Source organism: Alexandromys fortis, unplaced genomic scaffold (assembly GCF_014885135.2).
Source record: "Alexandromys fortis isolate MF-2015 unplaced genomic scaffold, M_Fortis_MF-2015_v1.1 scaffold_47, whole genome shotgun sequence".
Lineage (NCBI taxonomy): Eukaryota > Metazoa > Chordata > Mammalia > Rodentia > Cricetidae > Alexandromys > Alexandromys fortis.
In genome coordinates this window covers 1,706,422-1,726,176 of record NW_026067957.1, presented here as the reverse complement: position 1 = coordinate 1,726,176, position 19,755 = coordinate 1,706,422, and the positions used below count along the sequence as shown (strand labels likewise).

Below are 19,755 nucleotides of genomic sequence, written 5' to 3'. Positions count from 1 at the left end.
AGATGCACAGGGTGGCTACAAAAGGGTAGTTTTTGTGGTCCACAGAAATTCTGTGAACTGCGGAGCAGACAAGAGCTCCTGAAGGTACAGTGTTATCCAATGCGGTTCCTGATTCAAAAGACCTTTGGAGGGTCCGTTTGAAGTGGGCTAGTATTTGAGGACAGGACAAACTGTTCTCAAGCTGGAGCCAGGGACTGAGGCAGCAATCCATCACTGTGGCAACGCTCTTGGAAAAGGCTCCCAAGTAGCCAGGTGACAAGTTCATGTCTCCCCTGACTCAGGGTTAGGGCACTCCTTTTCTAGTTATAAGTGAGAGATTGTGTCTGGTGTGTTAGGTAAAGGCATGGACCTGTATTTTCTGATAGTGTTCATATGTTCTCAATGTACTTACCGCCTTGTGTACATAGAGGGTAGTTCGTTTTTGTTTTTGTTTCTTTTTGTTTTTTTACTTGTGTGAATAAGTTAGCACCTTGTGCCTTGTGGTGCATTCTGCACAGGTGGTAAACATCTATTTGCACAATCAGTGCAAATGAACAATCACCCTGCATTTACACTCAAAGTTCAGACAGGGCAAGCACAGCCCAAAGCCACTGTCCCACAATATGGAACTTAGGACAGGACAGCCACTTAGAACAGGACATAGCTTCGTCTCTGGGCTTTTCTTATTAAGAGAAAAACCAGAATATGAGATCTGTTTGTAGACATTTTGTCTTCATTACTTCATTAATTCGATGCCACAGTTTCATCTATCCTTTTTATCTTTACCTGAAGAAATGCAAATGTCTGGATAAGCATGGGGAAGCCATCCTTTCAAAGTGTTAATTGTAGTTCATCAAACTAACCACATTTCTCAGAAACAAAAGTGAATGTGAGGTGAATTGTAGAGACGTAACCAAGACTATTTAGACCAAAAGTAAAAGAATTCAAAGTTGCAAAGGTGTTTTGTATTTTATCTATATATTGTTGTGACTATGCACGGCAAAAAAAAAACTTCTCAATTACATTGTTTTTGAATTTATGTGATCATTTTTCACTCTAAAATTTTAGTAAATATTATTGAAATCAGTCTCTTTTATGATTATCACAGCATTAAATTCACCCACCAAATAAGCTATTTATTTTCATTTAATGCTAAGATGGCTGGCATCATCTTCACTCTAGAAGATTTATTGAGCATATTTTATTGTTACAATAAGTACATAATTTGTATTGGTTGGTCTATACATGATGAGTAATCATGACAGATAAACAGACAGAAACAGAGGCAGCAGAGAGACACACAAAGAAAGAATAACTTGTTCAGCTTTAAGTGTATATAAGGTTTGACGTTTGAGAAAAGAAATACTTTAAGAAACAAGTATTATGGGCCTGGAGAGATGGATCAGTGTTTAATAATAAGAGCACTGGCTGCTCTTGCAAAGGATCCAGGGATCAGTTCCCAACACCCACATGGTGGCTCACAACCATCTGTAAGTCTAGTTTCAGGGGATCCATTACCCCATTCTGGCCTCCACAGGCTCCTGCGTGCACATGGTGCACATAAACTCACAATCACATACACATAATATTCTCTCTCTCTCTCTCTTTCTCTCTCTCTCTCTCTCTTTCTCTCTCTCTCTCTCTCTTTCTCTCTCTCTCTCTCCAGGCAGCTCTATAAGACCACTTTTGGACTCAAGAAACTCAACCTCTTTTCATAATACCCAACAGGTGTGCATATTATCCCTTGTTTGCCTTCCACTTGGCCCATTTTTTACACAGAGATTTTAATAGAACGAGTTGTTCTCATATGTTTTTAACTCCAGAATCCTGGATCTGCATCAATAAGCCTTTAATCACCGCAGTTAAGGGGATGTAACTTCAAGTGAAGGCAATTTATGGATCTGAGTTTCTTTCCTTATCTTTTTCTTTGATAAAAATAAAAATTGCATTATTATAATGAACACACAAACAAAAACACCACACAGCTAGATTAAGGTGCCACTCAAACACTGACTTTATTCTCCCCCCACCACACACACACACACACTCTTTCTTTTTGTTTTTGTTTTTGTTTTGGAGGGATTGAGACCGAGTTTCTCTCTGTCACTTGGGCCATCCCGGAACTCACTCTGTAGGCCATGCTGGCCTACAACACAGAGATTCATCTGCCTCTGCCTCCCAAGTGCTCATATTAAAGGCATATTCCACTACCACCGCTTGAATTTCTTAATATTAAAGCAACATTGGATCTCATAGTCAAATACTCAGAGGTTGAGAAGGAGTAAAAGCTCTATCTCGTTCATCCACCTACCTCCTCACATTTCACTAAAGTTCCTAAGTCCTTTTACAAACTAAGTTGGGCTGCTGGTGCTTTGATCAAGCATGTTACAGATATTTTTTTAGTACTGTCAAAGGAAGTAGTGCAAAGTAAGCATAGGTAGAAGAAAGGGAGAAAAGAAATGAAGGGAAATAGTCTGCACTCTGGAAAGGAAGATATACAATATTATCTATTATCTATACGTAAGTTAGTAAGGACTGATGTGTGATTTCCAGTTCAAGGGCAAAACTAGACTTGGGTAGATGGGACACAACACTGCATTTTTTTTTTTTTTTGCAAAATGTGTTGGGATATTGGGCACACCTTTTCCATATGGGATTCTATTCAAGTAATCACTATGTAAAGAGAGGAAGCCAAAAAATTGAATACCTGAATGAAGACTCATACTGAGATATTTGAAGATGTTTTCTTACTTATGAGATGTCCCAGAAAGGTAAGTTGGGGAATGCCATACTGATGGTAGAGGCTGCTCATTCGTTTCCCAGCTGCCCAGACCCAAAATAATTACACATAAACTATATTAATTACGGGATTGTTTAGTGGATAGTTTAAGTGTCTTTCTAGCTACAGTCCTTACATCTTAAATTAACCCCTTTTCATTAATCTGTATATCGCCACGTGACTGTAGTCTACCAGTAAGGTTCTTCCAGGCATCTGTCTCCTACGGTGCCTCCATGGCGTCTCTCTGACTTTGCCCTCTTTCTCCCAGCGTTCAGTTTAGTTTTCCCGCCTAGCTCTAATCTGCCCTTCCATAGGTAAAAGCATATTTATTCATTAACCAATGATATTCACAGCATTCAGAGGGGAATCCCACATCACCATACCTTCAATTTGCAGGCTCAACAAAGAATACTTCTGGTTCTGAGAAAGTGTTGGCTGGTTATCAGCATCGATACTACAGTAAACCTGACATTCTCATGAATATACTATAGGGACACCCTACGTTCCTTTCCAGTGAGCAAGTGCAGTGTGATGGTGGAGAAAGCATATTGCTCTCCATTCAATTCATAGATGAAGTTTGAGGATTCATGTTCCGCATCTGAATCACATTCTCAGTTCTTATTTTCCCGGAGGAGAAATCATGATGGCTTTGTCGATTTTGTTTGTGTTTAAAGGTGACACACTTCTGATAAGATATTCTTTTAATTAGATGAGTAATTAGAAAAGACCAGTGATGAGGACTCTAACCACATGACTGTCGTTTCCTTAGGAAGCTCATCGAGACTCACCTGAAGACCATCCCCAGTCTCGCGTTTTCAAACCTGCCCAATATTTCCAGGATGTAAGTAATTATCCTAATATACAGAGAACTTTGCTGTTGTGACATACTTTCTAAATGGGCTCTGTCGAAAAAGCAATTTCTATTACACTTGCATATATCAGTGACATCTGCATTTTTAGCATATTTGAAATTTATTTATATAGTACTTACCTGCTTAGTTACACCTCCATGTTTTGCTTCCTTTAGGACCTTTTAAATCCAATGCAAATTTAAATTCATTTGGTCATGCCATATTCACCACTTATGTGTATTTTAATATATCCTAGGATGTGACAAAAACCTTAGCTAAGAATATCCAGACATTTGTGTGTCTCTCTCCTACCCACCCATCTTAGATTTTTGTTGATTCACTTCCACCACTAATACAATGCAAACATTTACATTTTCTCCCAAATGCAGCTAATCATTTGAGATTTCTCTTGCTTAAACATGAATTTAAAACAGTTCTAAGCCTGAGAAACAGAAATATGGTATGCAAACAGATGAGAAAAGGAACTGGCGTGTTAGACTGATGATCACTGTCTGTGTGTAGATTTGTGACCAACGCTGAGTCACCAATAATTGGTGTCCCATTACGGAAAGAAATAAAAGTACTTTCCTCCTTGAAATCATGTAACCAAGGGCAAGTTTAGATTTGAAACTTCTACTTCATGCTCCCCATGTCTACCATCCTCTGTCTTTCTGTTGCTTGAGTCTGAATCTGTGCCTGGTTGAAGGCTGTCTTGATCTGTCCCCGTGTTTTGTCTTCCATCTGTGTGCATCCATGTGTTCTGCTCTGCGGCTGTGTGTATCTGTCTGTGTCTCCATGTCTCTCTCTCCTCCCACAAAGCACTCTGCCCTGTATTTTCTGGACAGCACAGAAATCATCCACGGGAAAGGGATGAAATACTTCTCAGAAATTTTGAACAGCGGTTTACAAGGATCAAATCGCCAACTCCAACTGATCCCAGCAGACCCAGACAACAAACAGTTCTACAAAACCATTGTTTATCAACAAAAATCCATAAATGGATGCTTTTAACTTTTAAGGAAGGTTTTAGGAAGTTGCTTTCAACTTTGGTATTTACTATTTTCAGCAAATAACACACTTGTTCTTCTGGTTTGGGGCATAGAGAAGTACATGATTTAAGTTTACTACTATGGGTTAGCTTGGGTTGCAAAAGTTGACTACATGGGAAGTCTAAGGTAAGGTAAGGTTGATTGTTACATTGTTCTCTTAAAAGAAGATAAAACAGGTTGAAGACACAGTACCCTAGTGGTCTAAAAGTCTCAAGTGATCTCAAGTTGTATTATCACCTTTGGCTGTGGTGTCCAACAAAAATTCCAGTGTCTTAGAATGCAAGAGCCACTTTTGGAATTTCACATTGCCACATGAAATGGGTGAGGTATTTGTCCCTTTTGGTGGCAGTTCAGGTTAACTCAAACACACCCAATAATATCAGAAGTGACCTGTACAGTACATAACTCAACTTATTCCACTTCTGGTCATGTGTTGAACATCTGTTGCATCATTTCAATGATTTTCAGCCAAAATGAACTCTGACATTTGACTGTTTGCCAGAATTGTAGAGGAGAATGTTACTGGCCTCTAGAGTGTGGAGGTAAAGGATGTGAAAGACATCCTCTCCTGCAGACACATGATATAGACATTTTTTATTCAGTCAGCAAGCATTTGTTCCACTTTGGCTATGAGCACTTACTGTTCTAAAATTATATTCAGCTGGGAGGGGACAGATAATGAGCCAAACATAATAAAGTAAATGATACACTAATTCAGACAGAAAGAATGCACACGAGAAGGGGGAAACGCAAGGTATAATAAAGGATATTGGACTTTCTGGGCACGTGCATGGTCAGGGGAGTGATGTAAGTAGAAACTGAGGTTCTTGGAAGTCATAAAAACAGTCTCAAACTGAGTGGTGGTGGCACATGCCTTTAATCCCAGTACTGCAGAGGCAGGTGGATCTCTTCGAGTTAGAAGCCAGCCTGGTCTACAAAGTGAGTTTCAGGCCAGCACTACACAGAAAAATCCTGTCTTTAAGGACTTCTTGAAGTTTGCAGGCAAATGGATGGAAATAGAAAACACCATCCTGAGTGAGGTAAGCCAGACCCAAAAAGAGGAACATGGGATGTACTCACTCATATTTGGTTTCTAGCCATAAATAAAGGACATTGAGCCTATAATTAGGGTTCTTAGAGAAGCTAAATAAGAAGGAGAACCCAAAGAAAATCATATAGGCTTCCTCCTGAATATTAACCTTCATCAGGCGATGAAAGGAGACAGAGACAGAGACCCACATTGGAGCACCAGACTGAAATCTCAAGGTCCAAATCAGGAGCAGAAGGAGAGAGAGCACAAGCAAGGAACTCAGGACCACGAGGGGTGCACCCACACACTGAGACAAGGGGGATGTTCTATCGGGAACCCACCAAGGCCAACTGGCCTGGGTCTGAAAAAGCCTGGGTTAAAACCGGTCTCGCTGAACATAGTGGACAATGAGGACTATTGAGACCTCAAGAACAATGGCAATGGGTTTTTGATCCTACTGTACCTATTGGTTTCGTGGGAGCCTAGGCAGTTTCGTGGATGCTAACCTTACTAAACCTGGATGGAGGTGGGTGGTCCTTGGACTTCCCACAGGGCAGGGAACCCTGATTGCTCTTTGGGCTGACGAGGGAGGGGGACTTGATTGGGGGAGGGGGAGGGAAAGGGGAGGCAGTGGTGGGGAGAGACAGAAATCTTTAATAAATAAATAAATAAATGAAAAATAAAAAAACAGTCTCAAGTACACGGTGAATACTATAGAATGGGAGATGCTAAAGGACAAAGCAAGAACAACCTTAGAGCTTGTGGTCCTTGAGGAGGTGGAGGATCGCAGCCAAGCAGAATTAGGGATGTAAGAAAACAGTCCCTTTTTCCACTGTCACAAGAAAGTTATTGGTGGGGAAGGGGGATCCAAAGAATACCTATCTCCTGCTTCAACGCTTTCTATAAAGTTTGTCTGCTAAGATTGGTGGTGAGCAACCAAATTCCAATTATTATATAACCAAGAATAGGCAGTAGGAGGAGGGTGGCTGAGAAATACACAATATTCATGGACATTTGAAAGTCTCCTTGAGGCACCCCCCAGGCAGCCCACACTGGGTTTGCCAGCCTAAGATCTCCTGTACCGTCCAGAGCACTTAATACTTGCTGCACTAATCCTGTCTGATAGTCTGCATCTCCTAATTCTATGGGTTCCTTGAAGCTAAGGAAGAAGTCTGTTTTATCAATATACAGAAAGATACCTGGCATAAAGTAAATGTTCAACAGATATCTGCTTGATACGTAGGCATACAGTAATAATAGTAAGATATCTCAGGGGAAGCAAGAGGAGATCACCAAGATGACCTAGGTTTGCCCAGGAAATTAAAAATCTCCACCAGTGACTCTGGCAAATGTTTCAACAGGAGAAAAGTACCCTAAATTTTATAAGAGGTTGTATAGTCATCATAGTAATTGAGTAACATTTACATGCATTAAAGAGATGTGTCTTAGTTTTAAAATGGGACGAAATAAAGTCATTGCTTCAGTCCTGGTGAATAAATCATTCCTATATTTAAGCTATAGCAAGCCCTGAGGTTAGAGAAACCAGAACTTCAGCTCAGTGTAGTGGGAAAAACAAACTTCTCTGAAAATTCTGTAGGAAATGTGGGGTAAAGGCTGTGAAACAAACACAGGGAAGTAAGTCGCCAGCTTTCAGAATGACTCTTGCTCCACTTTCACCCGTGAAAATTTCTCTATGGCCCCTAAACAGTAAACGGATCCTGTAAAAAGTGTTCTGAGATAATATTCAGATCAAAACAATTTACATACTGTTGCTTAGCCACAAAGGACAAAGGGCTGGGAAACCTGAGAAGTCAAAGACTGTTTGTTCATAGAATAAATAATTCTAATCAGCATAGAGCTACCAGAATAGTAACGAGCAACCCTGCTTAAAAAAAAAAAAAAAAAGATAACCCAAAGTCTAACAATTACTGTCCCTCTTATGAAGAATGTCATTCAATAAAAATTACCAAGGAAGCTTTTGGAAAAAATATAAATGCTTGGCCCAGTCTTCATGATCTTGAATCAATGATCCTGGGATGGGTCTTGAACATCTATGTATCCAGGTTGTTCAATTCAAGGTTCAGAGCTGAGAATCTCTGTTACGACTATGCTAATCACTGATTTTCTAAAATGCCATAGAAGTGCCTTTCAGTAGATGATGGTTATTGAATCTGTGTGGATTATTCTTGTTGCAAGAGAGACTTAGACAAAACCATCCAAAGCAACATAGCTTACATACAAATTCTCGACTGCTCATGCAATGGAGCTTGTCATTTTCCCCTCTCTTAGTACCTAAAATGTTTATTTGCATGATATTTTGCTTAATAATTTCGAGGCAAATCCTGGAACTTTTTAGTTTCATTCAAAATCAGAAAGATAGGCCTTAAAAGATAATGTAGTCTACATGAATTAAATGCATTAGTGATGATCTCTGATTACCAACGCATTGTGTCTTATTCAGGAAAGAAATAAAAGCTCTTTATTTTGGAACTATTTAGGCATTCAGATTTGGGTTCTTAACTTCATGTGCTCAGTGTCTTACATCCTCTGTCTGTTGTTTGAGTCTTAATCTGGGCCCATCTGCACTGACTGTTGAGTCTGTGTATGTATGTATGTGTGCATGCGAGCATGTGCATGTCTTTGCTTGTGTCTCTGTCTGTTCTGTGTCTGTCTCTCACAAAAGGTTTCACTCTATTGAACAGCGCAGAAGGCATCACATGAGGAGGAATGGGCAAACTCTACAAAAATCTTTAACTGAGTTTTACAAGGTATTCTCACTGGCCCCAGCTGATCCCAGCTGACCCAAATAACAAGCATTGTTTATCAACCAATATCCATGAATGGATACCTTCAACCTTCATGGTAGATTTTAGATTGCTTTCAACTTCTGTATCTGCTACTTTCAACAAATAATACACACGTATTGTTAAAAGACAAAGGCAAGGAAAAGCACATAATATTTCTGTTGTTGTATGTTTGGGGTTTTTTGTTTGTTTGTTTTTCAAGGCAGGGTTTCTCTGTGTGATAGGTGTGCTAGCCTGGAACTCCCTTTGTAGACCAGCCTGGCCTTGAACTCATAGAGATCCACCTGCCTCTGCCTCCCAAGGGCTGGCATTAAAGATGTGTGCCACCCCGCCCCGCTATAAAGCACATAATTTAAGGTTCCAGCTATTCATTAGCTTAGGTTGTAAAAGCTAATTACATGGGAAAGCCAAGGCAAGTAAGGTTGGTTGTTCCACCGCTCTCTTCAAAGCAGGCTAAACAAATAGGCCGAGTACTCAGGAGGCTGGGGGTCTTAAGTCTTAAGTGACTTCAAGGTGGTTGTTAGCTTGGCTGTGAAGCCCAGCAAAGGTTTCAGTTTCTTAGGAGTTAGGAGACATTTTCAGAATATTGCGTCATCACTGTGGTCACCACCCTCTGGAAGGCTCCACCAGGAGAATGCCAGTTAGTTCCCTGGAAGTTTCAGTTCTATCCTCATGCTGTTAAGCCCACTATTAAAATGCTTCTTATTCTCTTTAATGTTCTTTTGTGACACTTTCTGATTTTGATATTTATTTATGTATTCACTGAGCATGTATTTACTGAGTCTGCTTAATGCTAAGAACTACGAGGACACTCACAATTCGGTGGTCAAAAGCAGACACAAACCTCCACATTAGGTGACTGACAGCTTAGTGGTATGACATAAATCCATGTATGACATAAATCAAATGCTGTCCAAATAATTAGGAAGATGCACTGTGGTTATCCACGAAAGATGAATTCATATTGCTGTGATGATGTATCATGATAATGGTAGCATCTTTGGGAAGCTGATCGAAAACTCCTGAAGAAAATGACATTTGAGGCCTGCAGAGAAATGAAACGTAAAGGATTGGGAAGTTTTAGACATACTGAGATTTGGGGGGAGAGGGAGTGTGGTGAGAGACTACATATGGGCTTTGTGCATGGTCCATGATTTGGGAAGGCCCTAACAAAGAAGTTATTAAAACATTGTGTTTGAAATCCAGGTGTGGTGGCACATATTTATAAATCCCAGCATTCTCGAGGTGGAAATGGATGCATATCTGGGGACAAGTGGCCAGTCAGCCTAGTCTACTTAGGTGTCCCACGCTAATGAGAGACTTCGTCTGTAAAAACAGTGTGGATGGCATTCTGAGTTATGAGAGCCAAAGTTTCCTCAAGCCTACACACACACACACACACACACACACACACAAATACACTTGTTTGCCTGTTTACACATGAACACATGCATATATGTACATAAAAATAGTGTGCTTATATCACAGATACTTGCACATCCATGGTTACTGTAGCACTTTTCACACTACTGAAATTAGAGAACCAACCTTGGCACTCATCAATAGGAATGGGTAAGAAAACGTGGTTTGCAGACACAATGGAATTGATTTCAGCCGTAAAGAATGGGGGGTTAAAGCAACTGACGACCATCTTGTTAAGTGAATTTAGGCAATCTCAGAAAGACACATATTGCAAGTGTCCTCTTATTTATGGGTCCTAAGCTTTATAGGTACATAGAGCCACATATATACACATGGTAGGAAGGTAGAAGCAATGCTGTGCAGGGGGACACAAGGACTGATGGGGAAGGGGTGGAGCAAGAGAAGAGAGAGCAGAGGACTGTGGGGGATATATTGACAGCACAGTCTATACGTGCATTGCAATGGCCTGTGTAAGCCAATGTAATAAAATAAAACAGAGTGCTTGGAACCCATTGCTAACTTCCTACTGTGTCTTATTTCTATAATGCTCAGCTATTTATCTATAGATGCAACTCTGCAGCGGCTCGAGCCACACTCTTTCTACAACCTGAGCAAAATGACTCACATGTAAGTACCACTGAAAGTACCCAGTAGAGCCAAACCACAGCCACCACTACAAAAAGTCATTTACATTCGTTTATTTTACTTTTGCGGTGTCGGGTGTGCCACAATATGCAAATAGGGGTCAGAAGACAACCTGCAGAAGTCAGATCTTCCCTTTCACCAAGTGGGTTTGGGGGATAGAACTCAGGTCATTAGACTGGGTAGCAAGTGACCTTCCAGGCTGAGTCATCTCTCCAAATCCACAAAAAGAGTCCTTGAGAACTTGTCAGCATTAGACTTAAAGTAGAAGAACTGCTCTAGGGAAGGATTAGGGGGAAAAAAAGATGACCCAATCCAGCCATATACTCTGTACTGAAGAAAATGAACAGAGGCAGAGGGCGTAAATGTGGAGGTAAATAAAAATAGATTTGACTGCACACACACACACACAAAAACAGTGGAATTTAAATAAGGGTAACCCATGCTCTGCATGGTAGCCTGGCACCCTAAAAATAAACAAACTGGAACTGGGTGAAGAAGCTCAACCATCAATGAGAAAAGTTTGAGTACTTTGTAACATTTAAAATTTTTGTCAAAACATTAAAATTTGTCTTACTGGTGCAAACATAGAAGGAAATAAAGGATTAGAAAATCTAATATTGTTTGAATGCACAATTTTAGGCATCAAAACTATTCAGAATTACAGTATTTGAGGGGACTGTAAAAGCTTCCTAAGAAGTTTAAACTGCGCTTGCCCATTTTTGCCTTTGTTACATGAGTTACAAGAAAGTATCTTTCTAATGTTTTGGAAAATTCTAGGTCTGGATGCTAACACTCAGTCCTCTTTCTTTCGATGTAATAAACTATCTCCAAGGATTTTTTAATAAAGTTTTGTTTTGATTTTGATTTTTTTAAAGGAGATTTTGGAGGTTGGGAAGTTTTTCATAGTTATGGTTTGATTTGGTTTAGTTCAGGATTTTGAGACCAAGTCTCATTCTGTTGCCCAAGCTAGCCTCAAACTTACAACAATCTTCCCACCTCCCTCTCCTAAATGTTCAGACTATAGGTATAAAACACCATGCCTTGCTTTGAGGTAGAGTGTTGACTGGGGTAGTTTTCTGTCCTGCCTGGTTTCTGTCCTCCCACCAGGTCCCACAGCCATTTAGCCCCCATACAGATAGAAATCATACAGAGGTCTATATCAATGATAAACTGATTGACCCATTAGTAGAGAAGGGGTGGCTGAAACAGGGTTTCACTATATAATCCTGGCTGGTCAAGAACTGTGTGCTACAGGCTGGTCTTGAACATGTATTCCTCCCACATCGGCCTCCACGTGCTAGGATTATAGCCGTGTACCACAACTGGGCCCTGCCTTTTTATTCATTTCAAATACATCAATTCACTCTTTCAACTAATTCCTGTCAAACCGTTCTCTTACTAAGAAGGTCATAGGCAACACATTGTGTTCTTTATTGTCTGTGAGTAAAATGAATTATGATGACAATTACCAGTGACTGATTGGTCACCAGTATGAGTCCCATCTGTTAGCCACCCAGTGATGTGTGTGGTAAAGATCTAGCAGTAACGCTTGTAACTGGATTCTCTTATTCAGCTAGACTCCAGTGATAACCACATTTGAAACTGTTACTAAGGCTAAATGTTTGACTAGAACACAAAATTCACACACTGTAGGTCCGTGGTTCAATAATTTTTGGAAACTTGCAGAATTGATCATCATAACAATCCAGTTTTAGAACACACATTACTATCAATGACAAAAGCATCATTGTGGATATCTGATCTCTGGTCTCTATTTCTCTTTTGGCGCAGGCTCGCGCCCCCCCTCCCTCCCCTGTGTTCTCCCCTCCTCTTCTCTCTCCCCCTCTCCTCTCCTTCCCTCCCTTTTTCTCTCCTACCCTCCCTCTCCTCTTCTCTCCTCCCTTCTCCTCTCCTTTCCTATCTCCCTTTCTCCTCTCTCCTCCCCTCCTCCCCTCTCCTCCCCCCCATCCCTTCCTTAGTGCTAGGGATCCAACCAGAGTCTCTATGCCTGCTAAGTACTTGCTATGTCTCAGATCCTGCTCTAAAATATTGCTACAACTTTGTCTTACGTGGACCTTTCCTATAAATAGATGCATATAGTAAGTGGCCTTTTTGTGTTTTACTTCGTTCACTTAGCTTGATGTCTGTGCGATGTGGCTCATCTCCTTTGTAGCACAGATCTGTAGTTTGTTCCTTTTATTGCTGAATAGCCAGGCTTGTGGTAGAATCTTGACTCTGTCACCTCTGGCCACATAACTTTGGATAAGGTCCCTTGAGTCATAGTTTCCTCATCTATAAGTCCCGACAATAACAGCACTTCCTCCTTCTCCGGGCTCTCATGAGGTACTGGATGTATCCTACAGCTGAAAGCTTTCCACAAATAATTATCCTAGAACAAAGACACTTAAGAATTACAATGATCAGATTCCAAGCTTTCCAAATAATAGCATGGATGACTGGACACAGTACTCTTGGTGGCCAAGCCTCAGGGGACATCTACAGAACAAAAGACTACAGACCTTAGTGGGTTCTCACTGACTTTCCTTGTAAGCACAGAGAGTGCTGTGAACCTCTTCTAGCCAATCTATGTGTGCCAAATTTTTAATTTTATTAGTGACAGCCCAGGTTTAACAGTTGTTATGACACTTATGATCACTATTCCTGATGAGTGAATGCATGAACCTAATTATATAAATTACAAACTCATATGATATCACAACATATCACATATGCTGAGTCTTAAATTATTGGCATCACAAAATAAGCCCAAGCAAGCCGCTTAGGCTTCCTCTGTCCCTTTCACCTGAAACTGCAGTCACCAGACTCTTGGCCCTTTCTGCACTGCTGTCATTTGTCAGGGTTCACTCACTCACCCCTCTAGTGCTCATCGTCATGGCAACATCACTGGCTCCTGTCACTATAACAGGACTGATGATGTCCTGTGCTCATCAGTTTGCCAAACCACTAGAGGGGTTTTCTTTTCTACCAAAATCTAGAAAAAAAGCTAGGAAGATAAGAAACACAAACAACAGACAAACAAAGCTTTGAAACTACAGTTAAGAGAAAGGTAGTCCATAAATTCAAGCTGGCTGAGATCAAGTCCATGAGGGAAACCACGTCCAAGGGAGGAACTAGGAATCAGTGGCTAAGGACATAGAGTTCCTGTCTTGCCATATAAATGTATCCTCATCTTTTCATGAACTTTTGTTAAACGTGATTTATCTTTAGTAAAAACTGGAAGGACTGTATTTTGCTGACAGCACTCTCGTTAATTCTTGCAGAGAAATCCGCAACACCAGAAGCTTAACTTACATAGACCCTGATGCACTAACAGAGCTGCCCTTGCTCAAATTCCTGTAAGTATTGGCTCCTTCCTTGTTGGGGTGTGGGTGTGTGTATGTGTGTGTTTTAGAGTTGTGATGCTGTTGTCTATCAAGAATCTCCCTAAGATGATATTGTCTAACATCATTTTAATGGTGTATGGCAAAATCAGATCGTTTCTTGTGACCTTTCACCTTTCCCATTGGGCAAAGTACCACATGAAACAGCTCACGTTTAAAACCTACCCTAAAAAGTCAGCACATAGTTCTGGGACCAAAGAGCTGATCCCAGAGCCAGGAGGAAGGAGACAGTAAAATATATACATGGTCTTATCCTGATAGCCAACTGGTCAATAATGTTTAGAAACAACAATTTTATATTTATATTTATTGACAAAAACAATATCAGAAATTTCAAAAAGCAAAGTCTCAATACAGAAGTGACACACTTCTACTTGGCTTTGGCAATGACTTATGAGCTGGCCATAAACTCTATCAGAGCAGGGGGCATTTTGGTTCTATTTCATCCTTGCTGCCCATCACACAGTAGGTAGTCCAGGGAAATATCTTAAATGGATGTGCATATTTGACCCAAAGCTCTCTACACACCAGCTGGAGGCGCCTTCTTTCCTGTTTAAATACAATTTTTTAAATTAGAAAAACAACAGTACAATGAAAATAAAAATCAATCTTCAACCCTGTGCCTGGAAATAATCACTATTAACATGTAGTTTATTTCCATCCAGACTTTTAAAATGTGTATCTCAGACATTTTAAGGCTGGATAGAAGTTATTCAAGAAATGCAGAGACATTATGTTAAAAGGAGCCTTAACTGGATAGTGTACCATGATAAAGACAGAAGCATGAAGCCACATGGCCCACTTGGGAGAACTGGAAACAGCCCCATGTCCAAGGGGTGGGAGTGGGAAATTCCATGTCTAATGGTGTGTGCAATTTAAAGGCTTCTTGTGGAACAAGGCAGTCAATCCTTTTATGGACTTGCTTTCAACTCAGTGGATGGTCAATCAGGTAATTAAGGAGGAGATCAAAGAAGACAAGGACTCATTTAGTGGGTTTGGAGAGTAGAGAGGTCAAGGTTCCAGTCTCATTAATCCAACATTTATGGCCTCCACTGAACACTCTGGCCTTTTTGTCCTACTCTTTTTCATAAACCCTCAATCATGGCTGAACTGTTGCTATATTTCATAGACACCCATGGAACATCATTTCTCTCCTTCCATCCCCTTTATTCCTTTTTGAGTTCTCTGGCTCCTGCTGCCTCTTCAGTCCAATGGCTTTCCCTTTAGAAGGAGTCAAGACTGAATGGCCTTTGAACATGTCTCAGGGAAACGTGAGTTGTTTCACACTAGAAGAGCTGGGTCGGGTCAAAGTCTTCCCTGCTCTGTACCAAGCCTTTCTAAACGTACTTTGTTACCACTGCTATGTTCTAGTGGCTGAGCAATTAAATCCTGGAGGCATTCGGAGCCTCAAACTTTTGTGTTCATGTTCTGTTTCACACATCTTTTAACCTTGACATACTCTTCCCTTGATGGCATGAATTTTGGAAGGAGAAGCTATCGTCTTTCAGATTTTCCTTTTTTTCTGCGAGTGTTGGTTAAAGACTACTGTGTACTCACAGGGTTGTTACTGCAAAAAAAGAAGTCTTAGCAAAATAATAATGCAGTAGGATGCAGATTTGGGGGGTATGGAAGGGACAGGGCCTCTCTGCTTAGTCCTGGCTGTCCTGGAATTCACTATGTAGACCAGGCTGGCCTCAAATTTATAGAGATTTTTCTGCCTCTTGAGTGCTGGGATTAATGACACAGACCGCCATGCCACAGTGTAGACCTGACAACAGGAAAGCTGACTTGGAGCTGGATAGTCATGTGTTCTTCTTCCACTGGACTTTGACAGCCCACCCCCCAACATATACATAACATGTGTGTACACCACAGACACATACAGACACACACACACACAGAGACACACATACAAAGACAACATGCCACTTGCGCAAGCACATGTCTTCCAATTAAAACAGGGAAATATCCACTCCCCCACCTCCTCTCCTCTCTTTTGTCTCTTCCTCTATTTCTAGGCATCTCACTGGGCTCAAATAATCCACATTTAATTCTAAGCAGGCCATAGATATCACTACTATTGACCGGATTAAATTATGCTTTGAAGAAATATCATCTCATGTCAGGGTTGGCACTTGCCACAGTCATGAGGTATTGGGTGGAGGACTTGGGATTTACCTCCTAGTCTCATGATTTCGGCCATTACACTATACTTCTTAGGTATTGATTTTCTTACCTAGACTTTCATTTCTTCTTTTTTAATATAGTGGCATTTTCAACACTGGACTCAGAATATTCCCTGACCTGACCAAAATTTATTCCACGGATGTATTCTTTATACTGTAAGTAAGCTCAACATGCAGTATTTGGTAAGAACTGGGGTGCAGTCATAGGAAGTAGTAGAAGCCAGGAAAAGCAATGGATTCCGAGAGAAAGCAGTAAGCAGGGTAACTGTGCTGAAGGATGGAGCGAGGCACAAGTAAGGAACGGCCAGAGTTCACAAGCTGTGGGCCACTGGTGATTCGCACAGCAATGGCTTGTGTAGGATGCCACCGTGGTGGTAGGAAGCTGGATTGGAACGGGTGTGGGCTGGCTAGTTTCATGTCCACTTGACACAAGCTAACGTCATCTGAGAAAAGGGAACCTCCATTAAGAAAATGCCTCCATAAAGTCAGATGGAATGCTGATGTGGGATGCCCCTCTGTAGGTATCTGTAGGCTGTGAATATGTTTTATTACCACTGGTTAATAAAGAAGCTGCTTTGGCCTATGAAAGGCCAAAATAAAGCCAGGTTGGAAATCGAGAGAGAGAGAGAGAGAGAGAGAGAGAGAGAGAGAGAGAGAGAGAGAGAGAGAAAGTAGGCGGAGCCAGGGAGATGCCACAAAGCTCCTAAAGAAGACAGATGCTGGAACACCAGGACCAGTAGGCCACACCCTGTGGTAATACATAGATTAATAGAAATGGGTTAATTTAAGATGTAAGAGCTAGCTGGAAATATGCCTAAGACATCAGCTGAACAGTGTTGTAATTAATAGAGTTTCTGTGTGATTATTTGGGTCTGGGTGGCCAGGAAATGAATGAGCAGTCTCTGTTTACAGTAGGCAGGCCTCTAAAACATTTTTAAATTAGTGATTGATGTGGGCAGGGCCATCTCTGGGCTGTGGTCTTGAGTTCTATAAGAAAGCAGGCTGAACAAGCCAAGAGGACAGTAAGCAGTATTCCACCATGGTCTCAGCTCAGCTCCTGCCTCCAGGTTCCTGCCATGCTGGAGTTCCTGTCCTGACTTCTTTTGATGACAAACTGTGACATGGAAGCACAGACTGAATAAATCCTTTCCTCCCCAAGTTTCTTTGGTCATGGTGTTTCATGACAACACTAGTAACCAAGACAGGGTTCAAAAGAGAATTTTGGGAGAGAATTTTAGAGAGAGAAGAAAGCCAACTCCTCAGGTTTACTCTTGTTTTAATTTCATTTCTGTTGTCAAAAGACAACAGAGGTGAAGGGGCTGGAAAGATGGCTCAGAGGTTGAGAGCTCAAGCACTCTTGTGGAGGACCCGGGTTCAATTCTCAGCAGCCACATGGCAGCTCACAATGGTTCGTAACTCCCATTCCAGGGCACCCTACACCTTTTTCTGATCTCCATGGGCATGAAGCATACATACTGGGGAAGGAATGATTTAATTGGCTACAGTTTCAAGTAACTGGCCATCATTTCAGGGAAGCCAAAGTAGGCAGTCAAGCAGCTGGTCCCGTCACACCCATTGTCAAGAGCTAAGTGACAGCAAACATATCCATGATTCCTTGCAACTCCATGGGCTTCCTCCACTCCCGTAAGATTCTGAATTCAGCCCATGAAATGGTGCCAACCACATTCAGGGAGGGTCTACCCACTGCACTTAGGGAGAATAATTTCTAGCCTGTTTTAGTTCATGTTTTACACGTATTTAATATGTATGTATCTTATGTGGAGTGTAGAGGTAAGAAGACAACACGCAGGAGTTGGTTCTCAGACCCACACTTAGGTTGTCAACCTTTACCCACAGAGCTGTCTCAAGACTCCCCCATCCACATTTAATTTTTAAATGGGAAAAATAATCAAATGATTTCCGAGGGGAATGGCCAAATGGGGAAGGGGGCTACTGATAGCAGTGATACTTCATTTTTCATATTTTCTGATAGCTTTTTCTATACTTGCTTCACTCAAAATATAAAGGGAAGTTTTGTTTCAATGAATAGTGAAACAAAGGACTAGAAAAATCCAAATGAGTATGTGGTCTGAGTGTCACAGAGCAATCAGGGCATGCTTTTGATTGACTGATGTTTTTGTTTTTATTTTTGTTTTCCAAAAGCAGTGCAAATGAAAAAGTATGTATGCAGGAAAATTGCAAAGGTTGAGTTTGCACTGCAGTCAGCAAAGTATAGAATGATTCTACTCTCCTCTGTCTCTCTCTCTTTTTTCTCTTCTCTTTCTTCTCTCTCTCTTCTCACTTCTCTATCTTCTCTCTCTCTCCTCTCTCTTCTCTCTCCTTTCTCTGTCTGTCTGTCTGTCTGTCTGTCTGTCTGTCTCTCTGTCTCTGTCCCTCTGTGTCTCTCTCAGTTTTCCTTTGAGACCAAGCACTGGCTGTCCTAGAACTCACTGTGTAGACCAGGCTGACCTCTAACTCAAAGATCTGCTTGCCTCTGCCTCCCAAGGACTGGGATTAAAGGTGTGTGCCACCGCCTGGCATGCTGCACACTCTTAATTTTTTTTCCAGGAAAAAAAAATGAGCATGTTTCTTTGCTACAGCTAAACTCTGTTTAAACATAAGCAGCCCTCTGAGAACACCTGCCTGGCAGCATTTTGCAAATAGACTTTCTAATGATCCTCATGAAATCCATTGATCCCTGATACTGACAGAGAAAATTCTAGTTGCTATGGACATCGTGATACAGAGTCAGAAGTCTCTGAGCTCCATCTGCTCTGAGATAAGGAGTAAGGTAGAGACCTCAGTTCACACTGGAGCTTGTTTGCCTGATGCAGCCTGGACTCCGAATGTGTATCCACCTAGAGCAGCTCTCATTACCTCAAATGGCCACCAGCGCTTAGAAGCAAGTCAAAGAAACAGCAAAAGCTGAGCTATCTTACGGCCGGTCCTTTGAAGTGCACACACGCAACAAGAACCCATTTCCAGCATTCTTCTCTCAACTGCTTTCATGGGTTTTCTCTTGCAGGGAAATCACAGACAACCCTTACATGACTTCGGTCCCTGAAAATGCATTTCAGGGACTGTGCAACGAAACCTTGACCCTGTGAGTATTCCCGGTTTCACTCTTGCCGGCACCTGACTTTTATCTGAGGCTATTGCCGTGGTTTTTCTGGCTAAAACTGTGTCTGAGTTTTACAGAAACATGCCACCTTAAAATGTAAAATCTGTATCTGGAAGGGTTTCACACAGATGAGTGCTGCCTTGTGGTGCGATATTCAGCACACCCCAAACAGATTGCCGTAATAAGAACTGCATATTCTCTGTGCCAGGGGTTGGTCATTGGTTGCAAGAAGCGTCAGGTAGGCTGTACACATTGCCTCGGAGCAACTGCTACTGCAAAGCAAAGGCAGCCAAACACATCCATAAGTCAGGGGACAAGTCTGCGTCCCATTTAAGTCCCTTTATAGAAACAGAATGTGGATCGGAATTGGCCTGTCGGCTTTATGGTACATCATCCTGAATCCAAATGGCCCCATTCTATCCAGGAAGGAACACCATGGAGTAAACATGACTTTCAGAGTCACTGACTAGCGAGTGGTGCCACGGGCG

General features: G+C 41.4%; 1 protein-coding gene across 3 annotated transcripts in view; it reads left to right on the top strand.

Annotated features, from left to right (window-relative positions):
* Window positions 1–19,755, top strand: part of Tshr (thyroid stimulating hormone receptor) — a 131,088-nt gene that overhangs the window by 74,783 nt on the left and 36,550 nt on the right. For all 3 annotated transcript variants that reach the window (XM_050152397.1, XM_050152399.1, XM_050152398.1), the window contains exons 2-6: window positions 3,528–3,599; window positions 10,467–10,541; window positions 13,841–13,915; window positions 16,228–16,302; window positions 19,172–19,249. In XM_050152397.1, coding sequence (XP_050008354.1) covers window positions 3,528–3,599; window positions 10,467–10,541; window positions 13,841–13,915; window positions 16,228–16,302; window positions 19,172–19,249 — 375 coding nt within the window. The remainder of the gene's footprint in view (window positions 1–3,527; window positions 3,600–10,466; window positions 10,542–13,840; window positions 13,916–16,227; window positions 16,303–19,171; window positions 19,250–19,755) is intronic.